Consider the following 20,129-nt stretch of genomic DNA (forward strand, 5'->3'; position numbering starts at 1 on the left):
TCCCCCCCCAAAAAAATGTTTAGCAATGATGTATACCTATGAAAATCTAGAATTCAATGTGAACTAATGAGAATCTAAGAAAAATTATTAAGAAAATTACAACCCGAGTGAACTGAATACATGTGAGGAAAGCAGATAGTTGTTAGAATTTGAGAACTCCTTTTCTGTTTTATTTTTGTTTTGGGGAGGGTCATGTTTCCTATTTTTAAGGATATTGCTTGAGATATGGAGAAATATAAACATAATACAGAATCCAGCCCAAGTCATGCTCTGATATTTCCTTTTTAGAGACTTCAGCCTACCTCTCCAAGGAACAGAAGGGTTAGATACACTTGATTTACTTGGAGAGGCAGTGAGGGGAAGGTTGAATTAGAGAAGTTGGATTTGCAGCTAAAGTTTATAAACAATAAATTCCCCTTTGTATAACAACGTTAAAGGGATTTCTAATTAACTAGGGATCATCCTGTCTTATGATGTCACCAAAATGAAGCCATTAGTGTCTGTTTAGATGCCTTAATAATAGGAAAACAATCAGTTACCTTTCAGAAAAAGTTAATAATTTCAGAGTCTTCCTAAGAGCTAATAGGTTGAAGCGAACTTGCCTCCACATGAATTATACACTGAATGCAGTTGAAACTGGCAGAGAAGTAGGATTTCCCTCCCTCAGAACCACAGGCTCATTTGACTCATGTCTGCTAAAGTGAGTTCAGTGAAACTTTGATTGACAAGGTATAACATGGGTCAAAGCAGAAATTGCCTGGATTGAGATCTTAATTATGTATACTGCAATTTCATCGTCTCTGAAGATTCAGTAATTCCTTGAGAATCTCTGATCCAACATTACTGTTTTTTTGTTGTTTTTAAGTTACTTTGCTCTGGCAGGAGTACAAGGAAAGCAATATGCAGCAAAATCTAAGGCACATTTCTCCCTTTGACCTTACTAACACTTTGCAAAACCTATGTACATTCTATTTTTTAAACAAAGGAAGTGAGCAGTTATGTTCTCTTTCTAAATGTACATTCTAAACACAGGCGTCAGTGTAAAGGCTTTTTCTCTTAGTGCCATCTACTGGTGTAATATTGTTAGTACAACTTAAGTAAGCTAGTATCTGGGTCACATATGTTGCTATTGTTTCAGTTATTACACATACATAAGTCTTTCTGAAAAAGTGCTTCAGTTTTGAATGTTAATAGCAGGTTGTCTAATTTTAAGATATAATTACATAAGAAAAAATAGTATTTGACTAGTAATAGACTGTCCAGTTTGCCATTTCAGATTTGTATATTCCTGGTATGTCTACAGTACTCCAAGAAGAATAACTAATAGAACTTTGACAAAATTATGTTAAAAATAAATTATCTCTCCATCTCACTGTGAACTCTTTTGAAGAAATGTGATCCTTAATTAATTTATTCATCCAAAAATTATTTATCCATAACTCACTAGGTGCCAGTCACTGTGCTTGGGGATATAAAACACTCCTAATTTCTACCCTACAGAAATTTACTTTTTTTTTTTGTTTTAAAGATTCTATTTATTTATTTATTTAGAGAGTAAGAGAGTGCACATGCATGTGCATGAGCAAGGACAGGGAGAGGGTGAGAGGAAGAGAAAGAATCTTGACGGGACTCCGTGCTGAGCATGGAGCCCAACCTGGGACTAGATCCCACTACCCTGAGACCATGACACCAGCCGAAATCAAGAGTCCAGTGCCCAACCTACTGAGCCACCCAAGTGCCACCCAGCAATTTACATTTTTATTATACTTGAGTGAAATGTTGTGGCTTTTAGTTTTACATTTTTTTAGTCCCATGTGTTTTCAGTCTTTAACTCAGCTATCTATTCATCTCCTTTATAGACATTCACATATATGGTAATGCAGTGAATGATGTGTAACTTATTTTGTCTCAGTAAATATCCTGTAGTTGCAAAAATTTTTTTTTTCTCATAATAATCAGCCTTCACCATGTTCCTAAAAAGTGGTTGGTACTCTTTACAGCCAGGAACTTAGAACTAATGAGTATTTAATATATTGCAGGAGTGGGGAGGGGAACTGGCCTGTAAAATGGAAATTTATTTCATTAGTTATCTTTAATTCTCATTAAAGTACTGAAAAATATAGAAATACCAGTGCTGGACAGGCTATATACATTGAGCATTCTTTCTAATGTAAGAAAAGGGACTTATTATTCGCCTAAGGGAAACTTTCTGTGGTCTCCTACATACCCTCAGGATAAAGGCTGAATAATAGAGGATAGGATGCAACCCTTTTATGCTTGAGATCTTATTTTGATGGCTTTATTTCCCACCATTCTTACTTACTCTGCAATCCAACAAAATTCAACAATTTGCATTTCTAACAATACACGATGTGGCTTTTACCCTGTTTCTCCTCATTTAACTTCTGTTTGTAAGTCAGACCACTTACATGGAATTGCTACCAAATCATGTCTTAACCCTTACTCCCACCATGACCATCATAAACCTGGATTTGTATCTGTTTCCCATGGATTCTGTGAAAACTCTTATAGACACCTATTACCTTTCCCATGTATCAGCATTGGCTTATTTATCATTTTAAACAAATTGGTTAGCATAATTTTTGACATATTCTATATACTCAAAAATTATTTGTTACCTGAATGGATGGCAGTGGAGACCTGTTCACTTGAGACATTTATTCTGAATTTTGTTGATTTCTGTTTTTCAGAGTCCGTTATCTAGCCAAAGAAAATATAACCCACGACTCCGAGAGCCACACAGTCTCTTTTGTACAGCCCAATGGTGCCATCTTCGAACCTTCGCTTTCCGTTGGAACAGAGAATGACACTTTTACCGTTCTCAATCTGGCTGTAGCTGTGAGTAGACTAGACAAATAACCAAATTGTTTGTTTTGAAATACTCTAGAACCAACTATCATTAGCCTCACGATTAGAACTATCATCAGATAATATTCTTGTCATTTTTATAAAAATATATTCCTGTGTCATTATTTTGAATGGAGTGTAGGTCATTTGGAAAGAAGACAAAATCAGAACAACTGAATTAGAAGACCACTTAAAGTAGTATATCATTAAGAAAAATAAAATAGGGTCTAACTTTAAATGTCTCCTTGTGACTGGCACCGAAGCAGAGAAATGTGATTATCTAGGGATTAGACAAATTACATTTTTTTTGTCCTGGCAAGATTAGGTAATAATTTTAAAGATACAGATTTTTTTTCCCCATTGAACTTAACTGTAGTATTGGATCCATCTATTTGTTAGGTACTAAATAGGTACTAAAATTGATGTCTCAAGCAGTGATTTTTTTTTTTTTGTAGGCTGCACCCCATCTCTATCCAAATGCATTTGTTCAAGTGGTACTCAATTCACTTATCAAAAAGTCAAAATCTTCTATGTTTCAAAGAAGAACTGTGAAAGAATTCTTGTGGGGCTATACGGATCCGTTCTTGAGTTTGGTTCCATATCCTATTTCTACGACAGTTGGTGTGTTTTATCCCGTGAGTGCTCAAATATGAATGTTGATTTTTTATACGTTAATTGGATAAATATGATGGCATTGGTAATTTATAATTTTATAATTTAGTGTGTTTATATGATTTCTGATCTGGGAATAAATATCCTAATTTTTTAACATCTCTGTCTCAGATGGCTTCAGTTTTCCTGGTTGGAAAACTTAATTCATCTAAATTTAACAATTAAATTTAAAATGAAGAAGCTGAGATTTAATTAGGTTTCCACTCTTGGAGAAATACACAATTTGTCTAAAGTAGGTCATAAAATACACAATAGGCTTTGAATTCTATTTTTTGTTTTGATTTCCCTTCTCAAAAAATCAAGTTTAATAATCATATTTTTATTTGTGTTAAATGGATTCATCTTATCATTCCTCCTTCTTCAGACCTCTTACAGATTTGTGTTAACATAAATTTAAGTTTGCATGCAATGAGACGGATGAATCAGCAATGTCCTATTTTAATGTGTTTGTCATGAAATAACAGCAGATTACAGAAAGAGCGAACCCGGCAATGCACTTACTTATAGCTTAAGGTTTTAAATTATAAACAGGACAAGCTAACTATCGAATCGGAATTTTGACTGTGGCTTATTTGGCACTATATGTAGTATTAGTTATATTCTCCAATTTGTTGTTATTTAGTTTTAGTGTTCAGGATTGCAAGGCTATAGGTCAATAAATATGAATGTAGAAAGCCTTAAAAGGATCAGAGATTCAGCTAGTATCTTTTTTTTTTTTTAACTCAAAAACTCATAACTCTTTCCTTGGCTAATTCTGTTTTTAATTTTGTAGGCCTAATTTTTAGTATCTGCTTATTAAAGATCATAGCACTTAGAAAGAAAGAAAAGACCATGACATTTGGAATACCTCTAGAAGTCTGTCCTTGTTCTCATAGGTATTTTTTAATATCCCCTCACTTCAGTATAATAGTAGTGGTAAAATTACTTTACCGGCTTAGCTAGGACAAAGAGCACTACAGTTTGGATCATGTCAGCTTCTGCTACAGGTTTTCCTTCCTTTGTCTCAACTTCGAGCACTTATTTCTAGGTGCCTTTTATATGCTATCTTGTTTAAATGTTCAAGACCAATAATGTTAAACCTTCATTGCATATGTATTTCCAGCCATGTAATCACAAACCACCAGAATCCGGAAAAATGCAAAAGCGAGTTACATATTTTATAACTTGGAAAATACGGTTTGTCCTAGAAGTGATTTCTTCTTGTACCTATCTTTTCAGTACAACAACACTGCAGATGGCGTGTATACGGTTTTCACTGGGAAAGACAACATAAGCCAAGTTGCCATAATTGACACTTACAAAGGTAAAAGGTAAGTAAGTATCCAGGTAAAGTGTATGTACTGGGAGGCAGGTGTGGTATTCGTTCAACAAGGCACAGGCACCAACTGTGGTCCAGACCTGCCTGTATCTCAGCCCTGGAAAGTTTGTTCTGCCTGGTATTAAACCTTTAGTTATGACAGCTGGTCACACCCACGCGTAGCTGCTGAAAATCAGCCCCAGTTGAGAATTTGGTTTACCCTCATGCACAGGTTCTCTTATGTAAAGAAATCCAAAGGGACTATTTCCATCTTTGCCGCAGGATGGGCCTACAGTTATGTGACCGCAAAGGAAGGGATGAAAATCAATACATAAGCCAACAACTAGCAGCTAGAAAAACAGCGTGCCGGGTGTGTTGCACTTTTATGAAGCCTATCAAATAAAAATTGTTCATGTCACGGCATGACTGCATGGGTGTACAAAGATTTTGAAAACTTAATGAATCCATGCAAATGTTTTCATGACTTTTCCCTTCAAAAATTTCTTAAAATAATTTTCTATATTGGCAAATCAGCATTTTTAAGCCTTTATCAGTGCAAAAATGGAATTAGTATTTCAAATGCAGTTCTAAAATGGGCATATTAAACTTGAAAATAAAGACCGTGCCTCCTTTGAAGGAGTAATAGAATGAGATAAATTCATATAGTCATGATTTGCTTTTTTCCCCCTAGCTCCTGACTATTCATCTGGAGTATACATAATTTATCCCATGTGTAAAAAATAGGAAGATTCTCAGTAAGTGTCAGGGAAGAGAGTCCTTTTCTAATCAAGGTTAATAAATGTGCTTTAGCTTAGTTTTTTCCTGGTAAATACAGTAGTCAGAATTGAAAGAGATGAAATGTTTTTATTAATATAAGTAACCACTGCCTCACACTGAGTGCCTATCTAAAAATTGCATACAGCCATTAAATATTCACTAAGGTAGTATATCTTTCTATAGAAAAGTCTAGTGGAAGAAAAACACTTCTAAATGCTTATTTTGGGGGAAATAGCATCACTGTATATTGGGGAATGAGCATTTCTGCCATTTCAATATTACAGAGACATTTTGAGGAGAGTTGCTAAGTGCTTCTAATTGGAGTGAGAATTCCACAGCATTTTGAGATTATGACAAGATCAATTTTACTGATCCTGGCAAGACTGAGCATGATTGTCCATTTATTCTGTTTTTAAAAAAAAAAAAAAGCAACAGCTTGCCTTGACATGTCACTGGATGATATGTTAACAGTGGGAAAAAGGTTTTCCATCACCAAAAAGTGGCTGAAGATACAGAGAAACTATTACTACTGTTGTTTGTATTGCTTCCAGATATATATATACGTATCTTGCATAGACACCAGGGTAGGAATTAGCTCCATCCTACTTGAATGCCAGCTTCTGCAAGCATTAAAAGGGAGAAAATAAATTGATGATCTGCAGGTTTCCAGTCTCTTCTCTTTCTTCAACATCTGCTTTTCTTTCCTTCTCCCCACACCCCTCTTCTCCCTCAGACTGAGCTTACATCAGTTAACCACTTATTATTTTTCTCCTATTTATTTTGAACACTTAAAATACTACCAATTCGTCCATTTCTCCCAATGGGGGGAAAAAAAAATTCTCCCCTAGGTAGAGGTCTAAATTTCAGATGTGTTTCTCCATTTTCTTTCTTCAGAAATGTTCTCTAAGTTTTTTTGAATGAACGTTTGGCAATTTTTAATTTATAATCTGGCCACTTAATGGATCCTTCAAACAAAACATGGGCTCAGTGATTTAGAACAATTCTTCAACTTGGCTTTTGTCACACATCTTTATTTTAGCAGAAGTACCGAATCATAATAGATAAAGTAATGTGAGAAAGGAGCTCTAAAGAGAGAATGTTTGTTGATTTCCTTTCTTTTTATTCCTCAGGAATCTCTCCTATTGGCCAAGTTATTGTGACATGATTAATGGTACAGGTAAGGGCATTTGTTTCGTGGTAATACTCACAATGAACCTGCCTCCCTCTATCGCACAAATTCCACCCCTGTACCTACAGTGTTCTGAAAGTTAAGGATATGCATTTACCTATCTTTAGAGCCATGCAACAACATTCAGTCTCTATTGTTACATAGGCTTAGTAAATGTCTGTCTAATGTGATGGGATTTTGGAGGATTATCTCTGAGGACTAGCCTTTCCTGCATGACTAGGGAAACGTTTGTTATATAAAAGCTCAATTTCATGAGCCACCTTCCTGGCAAAGAAGTAAAGGGTTAAAAAAAAAAAAAACTTACAGAAGAGTTACTATTCACATATTTTATAAGTAATGTACAGATAATTTAAAATTGACAGAATTTTTAAAATAAAGATAATTACAAAAGGTAAAACATATTTCAAAATGGGATTTCAAGCTGAGGTAGAATCCGTGAAGTCTCAAGACAGCCATCTCTTTTGAATAAAGTGGTCAGAGTGGGGGGAAAAAAAAAGAACAAAAACTTAAGGTTAGAGGTCTACTCTCCATGAAAAACATGTGCAAAATGAACATTCTAAATTAGAAGTGGGGAAAAGTAGTATGAACTTAGATTTTACAGCAGGGTTAGATCTGGCTGCTTACTCTCCTTGAAGAAAAGCAAAGGCAAAGTGCAAGATAGACCTATTAGTTAAAGAATTAAGGTTTTAAAAAGCAAATGGGAATCGAATACCATGAGGTAATTAAAACCTGAGATGAGGAGAGCTCTCAGCAATGCAGATGCCGAGACAGAAGCATGAGGTTTTCCAAAGTTGGTGAGGCCGTACCCTGTAGAAAAAAATATAATAAAGATGAAGATAGTTAAATACAAAGTTATGTAAAGGGTACAGAATAAAAAGGAAACACAGGGAATATTTTACTTTTCCAAAGGTACTGTTGGGTTTTGCACATCTGTTTAATTTTGTTGCCACTGTCTTATAGAAAAAGAACAGCAAAAACCTTGTTGAGTTTGCTTTGTACCAAATTTCAAGAAAGCCCTAAGTAAAGCATTTCTGCAAATAAATTGTCAAGTGTTCTAATGCTACTCACTTCCGTAATTACAGAAGCATAATACTTCAGACCTTAGATACAGAGAAATACATTGTACTGCTCCTAAATACTAAAGGATTCTTTATGGGTTTAAGGGAAAAAAAAAAAAAAACCACTATTAAATTCTGTCCAACGGTAAGTTTTAAAAGGAGAGGTGAAGGATCCATTAATCACAAAAAAAGGATAAATATATGAGCATCAAGCATAAAGTTGAAGGTATCTAAGAAGAAAATAGAAGGAAAACAAACTAGGATCAGAGGTAGATTGGACAGGGCAGGGGACTCTGATGTGAGCTCTGTGAGAGATTCTTGGTTTATAGCACTGGGGAAAAGAAACTGACAAAACAGAAAAGGTCATAATTTAAAAGTGCCTCCTCTATCTTCTCCAGTAAGAAGAGACATAAAATGAAAATATTGATATACATCTGAACTTTAAAAAAAAAGTCAGCAATCTTGTAAGTTATTTCCCTGGTAATTGAGAATAATTGTGGCATAATCTTCAATGATATTTCAGATGATGAGTCTTGGAGCTTTTTAAATTATTTTTTGTTGTTAGTCACCATACAGTACATCGTTAGTTTTTGACGTAGTGTTCCATGATTCATTGTTTGCATATAATACCCAGTGCTCCTTGCTATATGTGCCCTCCTTAATACCCATCACCAGGATAACCCATCCGTCCACCCCCAGTCTGAAACCCTCTGTTTCCTGGAGCTTTTTCCTTTTCCTTTAATGGTCACAGTGTTGAGAAGGCAGTTGTAGACAATGTCCATTGAGTGACCTATCTGGAGAGTTCAAGCCATCCTTGAAGATCCAGTTCTCTCAATGCCAGAATCAAGTTCACTGAGATCTTCTATTATATTTCACTTATTACAAGAGTATAAGTGAAATGTAACAAGATCACAAGACTGAGGCATTTAACCAGAAAAAGAACCCAGAATGCATAATTGAAGGAGGGGTCTTCCTATTTTCAACAAAAACATTCAGTGGTATGGCTCATTTTAGTGAAACTAACTAGAGAAGCAAATGCAGGAGTTATCCAGTTATTTCTTCATATATCATGTGTGTGATAGGTATGTTTTCCAAGCCTGTGGAAGAAATTTTGGTTAGTGAATTTTAATAAATGATTTTTAGAAAATATTAATCAGCCATTAGGACAGACTAGTGTATCGCTCCCTAAAGTAAAAACAACATAAATCTAACCCAACTTCATAGTAAGGAAAGTACCACCTACTGATGGGGTGAGGGATTTCAAAAACAAACACAATCACAATTTTAACATGTGATTTTGCCATTATTTTTGTAAACTTTCATTTTTAAGGAGTAGGAAGATTTAATATGAAATTAAATACCAAAGAATATATATAGTATATAGACATATTGAATAGGGTAACTGCTAGACACATGTTGATATTAAGGAAAGAAATTAAGAAATGGGCTTAATGGAATTATGAATTGAAATGTGCTGTAAATATACACATTGTATTTGGTTAATTTTTGTATCAATTACATGCTGAAATGATGGCATTTGAGACATGCTGGGTTAAATCAAATATACCTGTTTCTTTTTACTTGCTAAAAAAAATGTGGCTACTGAAGAATTTAAAAATTACATATACAGGTTGCCTTATATTTCTATTGATCATACTGGCATAGAGATCACAGGATTTTTCTAGAATACACATTACATCTAATCCCTTTTCACTGGCTTGATTTTTAAACAGATGCAGCCTCATTTCCACCTTTTGTTGAGAAGTCACGAGTATTGCGTTTCTTTTCCTCTGACATTTGCAGGTAAGACAAAGACAATGATGCAGTTCTGGGAGTCAGAACGTTTTTCCCCAAGTGACAAAACACAGACCTCAAGCTCACACTAAATAATGATATTATCTGAGGGAAAAAAGTACACATAGGGAAATTTTTTCCTGCTTTATTTAGAATAAACAAATATTCATAATGTGCTTAATAACTTTTATAAAAATTGATGGTTGCAGATGGACCATATACATTATACAAATTATTTTTTCTCAATGTTTAAGACCTATTTTTCCTTATTTATTTATCTATTGACTATACTAGACTATATTCAATAACAGTCCCATCTAGAAGGTCATGCCCATCTTTCTGATAATGTCCAGAGAAGGGGATGCCATTAACACAGAACAATGGTCATGTGCTCTGCTACTCCAGCCTCTTAAAATTGGTGGCTCTCAGCAGATATCACCAAAGCACTGGAGCCTAGGCCAGTTGAGTCCTAGCTCTGTTCCTAGACTAGACGATGGGCAAACATTTGAAATAACTCAGTATTTTTCCTTACCTGTGACATTGAAGAGAGCAGTGTTTCTTTATGTAGGGTTATGTGGGGATTCGAATATGTATTGAGTCCCAGCACATTGCCTTGGTGTTGGTGAGTACTCGGTACCTGAAGCAGTCACTTAGTAAATAATGAGATAATGTATATCAAGAACTCACATGCACACGCTGCAGTATGTACTTGGTCTTCCTCTCCAGGACTGAGTTTTAAAAGAAAGAAATTTTCATTGTATTTCATTTAACCTGGGCACAAATAAAAGATTTGAGGGAATTCATATGAATATTTAATCTATAGAGGAAATTAACTGTGAGGAAAGTCTTCCATATAAATTCCCATGGTAGGTCACAGCAAAAATTGCTCTTGGAAACTTTTGAGCATAAAGGTAAAAATAGTTCATACTCAGGTAGTATGTCTTGGTATGCCTTGCAGTTTCCCAAGAAATTTTTTCCTGTGAAATAATGAGAATTTAAAATTCTGACAAGAGTATCCAATGCAGTTTCTCTAAATTAAAGCAAGAATAGAAATCTAAAAATAAAAAAAAAAAAAATCTCCAGAATGTAGTTCAGTTTCCTCGAATAAAGCTCTTTCTTATCTGTGTTTAGGTCAATCTACGCTGTGTTTGGAGCTGACATTAATCTGAAAGGAATCCCTGTCTATAGATTTATTCTTCCATCCATGGCCTTTGCATCTTCACTTCAAAATCCAGATAACCATTGTTTCTGCACAGAAAAAGTTATCTCAAAAAATTGTACATCATATGGTGTGCTAGACATTGGCAAATGCAAAGAAGGTGAGTAAATGTTCTCAGTAGCACAGTCCATGATACAATTTGCAGTATTCTTTAAAATGCAACCTTTACTCAAGATCCCTTTCCACCAAAAATTTAAAATCAAAGCAAGAAAGCAATAAGGCCAGGAAGTAAGTGTGGTGGTAGAAAAGTGTTGTTTTGATTTTGTTTTGTTTTTCAGGTCCCAGTTTTGTTTTTCAGGTCCCACTTAGTTACTATTAGGTGGTATTATTATTTTCTCTGCTGCTTTGGAAAATACCTATTTAGGTCCTTAGCCCATTTTTTAAAATGGGTTACATGGTGTTTTTTGTGTGTTTTTTTTCTATAAATTCATTGTATATTTTTGATATTAAGTACTCATTGGACATTGGTTTGTAACCATTCCTGTGTCTTTTCAGATAGGTGATAAGATAAAAATAATTCCTAGACTACTCTGAGCATCCCAACTTATCCATCTTCCATTTTTCTAGCTTTTTCTTCCCCAGAAATTGGTTAATAAAAATATGTTTTCAGTAGGTCTTTGAAGCAAGAATTGACTTAAATGCAATTTGGAGTCTGTCTTATTTAGCTTACCTCCTTCATATTGGGGTTAATGAGAATGAAGAAAGAAAACCTCTTAATTCTCAGTTCACAGATATATCACTTCCTGAAACACGAACATAATGCTTGAAATTTTGTGCTCAGCAGCTAAACTTAACATACTGAAAATTAACACCTAAGGAAGAACAGTAGACATTAGACATTAACTGCCTAGGATGATGAAGAGATTCGTATTTTATTTTTGTACAGTAGTGATCTGGTCATATCATTTCCTCCCCACCTTTATTCCCCAGTCAGTGTTTAAGCCCAGCTGTGCCTTCTTTTATTTAAAAAGTTTTATTTTTAAGGAAATATTTTCTGAGTGGTATGTGAAATGAGGGAAATGATTTATCCCCAATTATTTCTTAAAATTTGTTTTCAGGAAAGCCTGTATACATTTCACTTCCTCATTTTCTACATGCGAGTCCTGATGTTGGAGAACCTATTGAAGGCTTAAATCCAAATGAAGATGAACATAGCACATACTTAGATGTTGAACCTGTAAGCAAATATATTATTGATTAAACTGAAAGAAAAAATAAATTCTCTCCTTCTTGTTAATCACATTTATTGAATCACAATCTTGATAAATTACTATTTTCATTTCAGTGAAAATTACATTGATTTCTTTCTATTGTTGCTTATAAAATGTCAAAGTCATTAAACTTTAGTTTTTCAGCGTATGGAACTTTATAGGCCTATTCAGTGGTTCATAAGTCAGGAATATCGATGAGAAAGTTTCTAATTGGCTTAAAACAGTAAATATTAGATAAGCATAAAACAGCAATTTATGGGACACCCAGGTGGCTCAGTCAGTTAAGCCTCTGACTTGGTTTTTTTTGTTTGTGTGTTTTATTTGACGGAGATCACAAGTAGGCAGAGAAAGAGGAAAGGAAGCAGGCTCCCCGCCGAGCAGAGAGCCTGATGCAGGGATCGATCCCAGGACCCTAAGATCATGACTTGAGTCGAAGGCAGAGGCTTTAACCCACTGAGCCACCCTGGCACCCCCCGACTTGCTTTTGGCTCAGGTTATAATCTCGTGGGTCCTGAGATCAAACCTGCCTCCGTGCTCAGTGGAGAGTCTGCTTGAAGATTCTCTGCCCCTGTAACCTCTCTACTCATACCCTCTTCTCTCTTTTTCTCTAAATCTTTAAAAAAATAATTTGTAACTAAATATTGCATGCCTGAGGAAATACTGTGTATTATGAGGAATTAAAAGAGATGTTTATGGATATATGTGAATTGGGGGCAAGATCTATTATAGTTAGTGTGAAGAAAAAATCAATAAAAAGTTAAATATCAAAATTTTAGTGGTCATGTGTCAGTTTAAATAATGAGAAAGGTAGTATTATAATTAAACTGATGATACATTGATTCTGAGTAAATATACATTTGATGATGCAGAGTTCAGGAATCTATATGATCAGCTCAGCACTGCAGTATTTTGTTAATTACCCAAAACTATTTTTGGTAGATACCACATATCTAACTAAAACCTTGACATCTGTTTGGGCGAGGAAATTGTGTGTGCTTGCACAGGCATACCCATGCTTACCTGCATGTACACATGTGATTCTCATAATATGCAATGTAATATGTAATATACTTAATATGTCAAAATTAATTTCACAAGTTTCAAGTAGTAGAATTTCATCTTAATTTCCATATAACAATAAAAATTTGGAATTTTTTTAAGTTAATAACTAGTTTGTTCTCTTTTTAGATAACTGGATTCACTTTACGATTTGCAAAACGGCTGCAAGTCAACATATTGGTCAAGCCAGCAAGAAAAATTGAGTGAGTCTCTTGAACAAGTTTATGGTTACCTGATTTTTAGTATTTTCTTGTAAGAATGTGAGTTAGTCTATTAAAGTAAGTGGAAAGAATACAAATTTTCAACTTCTCTTTGGCTTAAGGTCATTAAATAATCATCATTAAATGCATATGATGATTTTCATTGTAATTCAGAATTATATCCAGTGTTTATTGAAATGATAACTATACATATTTTGGAATGTTTTGAGTGTTTGGTGGTATCTCTCATTTTGTGAGCTGTCCAAATATTTCTATGACCAGTTTTTGGAATTCTATTTCACTTTCCCATTGAGGAAAGGGAAAATCTGTGCTTAGAAAAAGTCAGTCTAATTAGAAATAGGTATTAGAAAGTTTTTTAAGAGGGAAAGCTGTCTGAGAAACAGTCACATTAACACTTAAATGATTTATTACGGGGGAAAAAAATCAAGGAACTTAACCAAGTTGCAAAAGCAGCTAATTTCTGAACATATATTTACACTAGTACTTATTGAAATTTCTGTCATATATGTGTTTTCATAATTACTTTTTATGTATGTATTACAGAGCATTAAAGAATCTGAAGCGAAACTATATTGTGCCTGTTCTTTGGCTTAATGAGGTTAGTATTTTTTAATCTCTGTCATTAAAAGCAGTAAACTTCCATGTATATAAAAAAAAGTTTTTGGTGCCTCAAAACTGAAAATGTATGTATAGTATTTGAAATTGTGTATGTTTTCTTACCCATATAGATGAGTACATATATTCTACCTATTTGAGAAAACCCAAACACACAGAAATACCAAGTTTGTGTTAGTTTTCAGTGTTTTTCTTTTAACAATTTTTTTTAAAAGATTTTATTTATTTATTTGTCAGAGAGAGAGGGAGAGAGAGCAAGCACAGGCAGACAGAATGGCAGGCAGAGGCAGAGGGAGAAGCAGGCTCCCTGACGAGCAAGGAGCCCGATGTGGGACTCGATCCCAGGACACTGGGATCATGACCTGAGCCGAAGGCAGCTGCTTAACCAACTGAGCCACCCAGGCGTCCCCAGTGTTTTTCTTTTAGAAAGTCAAAGCATTTTCTATCATTTTGCTTATTTTCAAAATTTATCTTTTAAGCACTTTTTCTTGTGATAGTGCTTGTTTTAGGAGAAGTCATATGTACATGTAACTCCAAATAACTCAAGACTCGGCGAATATTACAGCGTTAATAAAATCAACCAAGCTTATAAAGACCCGGTTAGAATAGGTACAGGCCGTCTGTCTTATTGCCTGATGAGATATTTGTAGTGTAAACCATGGAATTAGGAAATGCAGAACATAAAACTTGAGAGGGATCAGAACTGTTGACCTTTGCCACTTCATCTGTCAATAGGAAACATCTATTGGAAAATTGTGGAATATGTTCAATAGCACTATATAACATATTCAAAGGGAATGGGATTATTATAACATATTCAAAGGGAAGGGGATTATATTTCACTCTAAGTATTCTACCTTGGTATTTATTGCTGCCCTTGACGTGCAAGGTGAATTCTATTGGCTTGTCTTAAAGATACAGATGACTAACACCTATGCAAGTGTTTGGAGAAAAGAGTAATAAGTAAGTGGAAGGTTTCAAGTATTTTGCTCCACTGATCTACTCCTGTAATGCTAATTATTAATCTGATTACAGACTGGTACCATTGGTGATGAGAAGGCAGAAACGTTCAGAAAACAAGTGACTGGAAAAATAAACCTCCTTGGCCTGGTAGAAATTATCTTACTCAGTGTTGGTGTGGTGATGTTTGTTGCTTTTATGATTTCATACTGTGCATGCAGATCAAAGAGAGTAAAATAAGTAAGTATGCCAAGAAATTTATATAGTGCTTCAGTAATATTTTCATATTTTCATTTTACTAAAGAGGAGTTATAAATTCGGCTGCGACCATTTCTAGACTTGTCTAGCCTACTATCATTTTTAGTATACCCTCCAAGTTTTGGGATGTCTAAATTAGAACAAAAACGAAGACTGGACAAGTCAATGTGGCCTGTGAATAGCAAGCAGATCACTACATTACATCTTAAGTTCTGGGAGGAATGAAATAAAAGATGAAATTATCACCTTTGAAAAGTTAGTATGAATATAGCTTTATTCTGACTCTTCATTTCTTAAATGGATTCTCACTAATTATAAAGAAATCAAAAGTAATTAATATATCATTGCCTAGAGAAGGTTATGCAAGAAGAAAGGGGGAAAAAAAACTTAAGCTAGAAATCAGTAAAAGAACTAAAAACTCATTACAAAACAATGGAGATAGAAGAAAAATAGGCTGTCAAAAGAACACTGAAGTAAAATGAACAAAACTTGTTAATATAAAAACATAATTGCTGCGTATAGACATGCTGGTCTAAAATTAGGGTGTACACTAAAATTAGGGTGTTTACTGTGGAAGCCCCAATGTATGATTAAATTGTATGATTTGACTTTGAATATAACAGTACAAGAGAATATGAAAAAATCGTCTTCAACACAACAAAACTAAATTATTCAGTTCAAAGGAAAAATCTCTTAAATGTGGGCAAGATTTGAGTTTTAGAAAAATTGTAGAAGTAGTTCAGACCTCTGTGTTTTAGGTATTAGTGCCCATGCCCCCTTGTTCATAAACAGGAATGAAAGCCTGATCCTATCTCCCCTAATGGAAGCCTTTAATCATCATGGGTGGCATTGGTATGGCCTCTAAGGGAGAATTTTCCATTTCCCCCAATGTTTCTTCTACTTCCCCAAATGTTTCCACCAGCCTCTCTTCCCAAGCTCTTCAGAACAACAAAATACAACCTCAGTAAAAGCAATATGCTTACATGGAAAGCCACAACTTCAAATCAGACTGTTGACCCCAAGATGTCTTATATAGAAATTCTGGAGTTGCTACCCATAACTATGGAGCTTTTTACTTTGTACCAAGAATAATCTTGGAAAAAATTTCTTGCTAATTCTTGCTAAACAGTTTTCATGTATTATCACAGTTAATCCCTAATAAAATTTCATGAGTTCCCAATAGTCAGGGACTATTTAGCATTCATTCTATCTTATGGAGACATTCCAGAACATTATAACAGTGCAGAATTGTTCATTTTTAATATGTGAATCAGTCAAATTGATTGCTAAAAAAAAAAGTACAGTGGAATTTTCTGTCCAATATTTTTGTGTGAGATTCACAGCCTATGTCTAGGAAAGCAGCTGAATCTTGTTCTGATCATTTTAGCCATTATTTATTCACTAGGAATTAGACTAGATAACTTTGCCTACATACATTCACATTAGAATAGAGGACATATTGCATCACCTTAAGACCTATCATTAACACTGTAAAAAATAAGTTATGATTAGACAAAGATAATCATATGACAATTTATCTAATAAATTACTGCAAAAAACTTGTTCTAGTGGGAAAGCATACTTTTCAAAAGGTGGTAGTTATAATTTGTTTTCTGTATTCTCTAGCACAATTACATGATAAATTTCATCAGTGTTTAAGGAGCCCTGAATGTCCAATTTCTTCAGTCCATACATGCCTAAGTTAAGGTGAATAAGTGAAAGCTTTCAGAGTGTCTTCGTCAGCAAGTATGTTAGTTTTGTTTTGACATGATGTTGTTACAAGAAAAAGTTACTGCTTTTTATAAAACTATTTCTTTGTAAGAGAAGAAAAATTTTCTTTGCAGATTACTAGTTCTAGAAAAATCATGGAAGATAGAAATTTCCTTTAATGAGCATCAGTTTTGAATATTATAAAAGTTATGTCTTTGGATAGATTTGTAAACAGTTGAAAAACTAAGATGGACATACAGGAGGGAATAAAAATGGTGGAGTTAACATATGGTTTTACTCAATGGATCACAGATTAAGCCAATAGTTCTTTCAAAAGCAATAGTGTATACACCTCTAAATGAAAGGTGGCCTGAAAGGATGGCAAAAATGGTTTAATTAGCTACCACTCTTTATCTGGCTAATTCTTGAGAGTCGGAAAGTAGCCTTCCATGATTGGGAATATGTAGTGCCTTATCCATAATGTCCATCTGAGAACTTTTCTTTGTCATTTGAAAAATTAGGCTAAATAATAGAAAAAATGATATCTTGCATATATAGAACATAAATATTACCTGTTTTATTTTTCCACTGCTTTGAAGAAGTAATATTTCTTCTATTTTTCAGGCAGTAAATGAGTTTTCACCTTTCTGTACCAGCTACATCAGGACCTTTGTTACTGTTGGCCTACAAAATGAAGATTTAAGATGCTTTATTTTTTCAAAACACACTTTATCCTCTAGTTAAAGAAATGGTGACTTTTTTTTTCACTAAGGAGCAGCACATTTCTAAAGGATTTTAAGATGTTGGTAAAATCCACTTTGCACACAAAACTGGAACCTTTTAGAATTCATCATGTGCACAATCGAATTAATTTCAGTTTTCATAGACATGGTTTAAGAATGAACCAACTGTTTTTATTTGGTACTGATTCACTAACTGGTTCCCTGGTGGCAAATTCAACACAGTGGACATTCTCAACAAATCTTGGACCCAAACTCCTGTCTTCATTATCAAGGGAAAAACATCAGTGTCCCCATTCATTTGCAATAGACTGACCCCAGGACTGTCAGTACATCACAGTTCGTGAGCACCGACTATTTTGAAAGACATTTAAGAATGGAAAGTAAAGTTATATATTACTCAAGATTCTCTCTCTGTGGAATCCTCTGTACAGCAACTGCAGGCATTGTAACCATTCTCTTACTGTATAACAATATGGGCTTATGTTTTGACACTGATTATGCAAATGGACATTGTTTTTAGCACATTTTGGCTCTTCATGTTTAAGGACTTTGCCATCTTCCACATTCTGCAGCTCTTCTGGCAATATGAATATGTGCTCTTTCTACTCAGTTACATACAATTTACGCTTGGCACCTTCAGAATACTGTGCTAGGTGTTAAGAGATGTAAATGGTAATAAAGGAATTACTGTATGGAAGACTACCAAGCATAGAATGTGCATTAACAGTTATTTGTTGTAATAGTTCTTGCTTTCATAGTCACCTCAGAATGGTCTCAACCATTAAAATACGTTCTTCCTTCCTGTACTTTGCATGGTTCTTCTGTCACAAGACATTTACCCTAGTTTTCTGTAAGAAGTATTCTGTCTGAATCTCCATTTCCTTCTGGCACTATGCTTTCTGAGTTCAACCATGACCATTTTGTCCTAGGCTGTTTTTAAGCCCATATGAGGAAAAGCAAAAGAGATACTTGGTTTCATCCTTGACAACAGTAGGACTTCAATCTAGAGCTTAAGGACTTTTCCTTCTTATTAGGAGACCTACTATTAGGTAAATCTTCTTTCTTTATCAAGGGTTCACTTAATGCAGAGCACTAGTTCTCCTAAAAAGCTTTCACAGGAAGGGAAAATAGACCACAATTCTATCTTGTGTTTTATTCACAGTGGTTTACATGACAAAGTAGTTGTAACTGGTTTGGATACTAAAATTAAAAATAACTTGTTTTCCTCACATTACCTTCCAGGGCAAATAACTGAAAATCCCAAAGACACCTCCAGTTTGGAGGGATCTTAAGAAAAATCTCAAAAAGTGTACTGATTTATGTCTTTACATTTAGTTGAGAAGCAGCGGCTGAGGGGAGGTATCCCTGTATTGAGATTCTAGACATCTGATATTTAAAAGTTGACATGGTGATCTAAAAGATATATGAAGGAAATTTAATTCCTTCAGCTAAGTGGAACGAAGAATTGGAGGAAAAACATATATATCCACCGCACACAAGATCTATGTATCCAAGCAGTGATTCAGACTTTAAAATCTTCACAAAGAAAATCATCTCACAGCATTTAGGTATCAGGAAAAAGATTTCACTTATGTGTCTTTCGTATTTAGCTAATTGCATGTATATTCTAATCTTTATCATTACTCAACATTTTCTTGAAATTGTATAAAATATATACAAGAGGAAAGACAATACATATGCAAAGTAAGTAAATTATATTAAAAATACCCTATAGGAAAGACAATACTTTCTTTAAAGAACAGGAGCTAGGGCAGGGTTGAACAATAAGGGTCATCTACAGGAGGAAACTCAAGACTATTTCATTTAATGCAAAGAAAACCACAGAGAGTCAAGTAAAATGAAGAAACAGAAGAATATGTTCCAAATTTTAAAAAATAATAATAATAAAACTTCAGGGAAAAAGCCCTTCACATAGATAAGTAATTTACCTGATAAAGAATTCAAAGAAATTCTCATAAAGATACTCAAAAGACCCAGAATAAGAATGGATAAACACAGCAAACTTCAACAGAGGGACAAAAGATACAAGTATCAAATAGCAGTGACAGAGCTAAAGAATAAATAACTGCACTGAAAGTACGTGAGAGGGATTCAGCAGACTAGAAGACAAGATGAAACAGAAGAAAGGATCAATGAATTCAAGACACAGCAGAGGAACTCACCGAGTCAGAAGAGCAAAAAAAAAGGAAAAATGTGAAGATAGCTTAAAGGACTTAAGGAAAACTTTATCAAGCAGGCTGACATCTGCATTAAAGGGGACCCAGAGAAAAGGAGACAGAGAAAGAGATGAAAACTTATTTAAATAAATAAAGGCTTAAAACTTCCCTAACCTAGGTAAGAAAATAGACCTCTAGATCCTGAAAGCCCATAAAATTCCAAATAAGATGAACCCAAGGAGAGCCTCACTGAGACATACAAGTAAATGTTGAAAGTTTAAGACAAGGAAAAAAAAAAAAA

General features: G+C 34.4%; 1 protein-coding gene across 2 annotated transcripts in view; it reads left to right on the plus strand.

Annotated features, from left to right (window-relative positions):
• Nucleotides 1-18,445, plus strand: part of LOC111155278 (CD36 molecule) — a 45,560-nt gene extending 27,115 nt beyond the window's left edge. For both annotated transcript variants that reach the window (XM_022515408.1, XM_022515409.1), the window contains exons 5-15: nucleotides 2,712-2,859; nucleotides 3,324-3,503; nucleotides 4,759-4,850; nucleotides 6,745-6,791; nucleotides 9,595-9,664; nucleotides 10,787-10,974; nucleotides 11,933-12,051; nucleotides 13,274-13,347; nucleotides 13,909-13,963; nucleotides 15,016-15,180; nucleotides 17,533-18,445. In XM_022515408.1, the coding sequence (XP_022371116.1) occupies nucleotides 2,712-2,859; nucleotides 3,324-3,503; nucleotides 4,759-4,850; nucleotides 6,745-6,791; nucleotides 9,595-9,664; nucleotides 10,787-10,974; nucleotides 11,933-12,051; nucleotides 13,274-13,347; nucleotides 13,909-13,963; nucleotides 15,016-15,180 (1,138 nt within the window). In that variant the 3' untranslated portion in view covers nucleotides 17,533-18,445. The remainder of the gene's footprint in view (nucleotides 1-2,711; nucleotides 2,860-3,323; nucleotides 3,504-4,758; nucleotides 4,851-6,744; nucleotides 6,792-9,594; nucleotides 9,665-10,786; nucleotides 10,975-11,932; nucleotides 12,052-13,273; nucleotides 13,348-13,908; nucleotides 13,964-15,015; nucleotides 15,181-17,532) is intronic.
• Nucleotides 18,446-20,129: the final 1,684 nt, after the last annotated feature.

The sequence above is a fragment of the Enhydra lutris genome, unplaced genomic scaffold, assembly GCF_002288905.1.
Source record: "Enhydra lutris kenyoni isolate GAN:26980312 unplaced genomic scaffold, ASM228890v2 scaffoldscaffold40, whole genome shotgun sequence".
Lineage (NCBI taxonomy): Eukaryota > Metazoa > Chordata > Mammalia > Carnivora > Mustelidae > Enhydra > Enhydra lutris.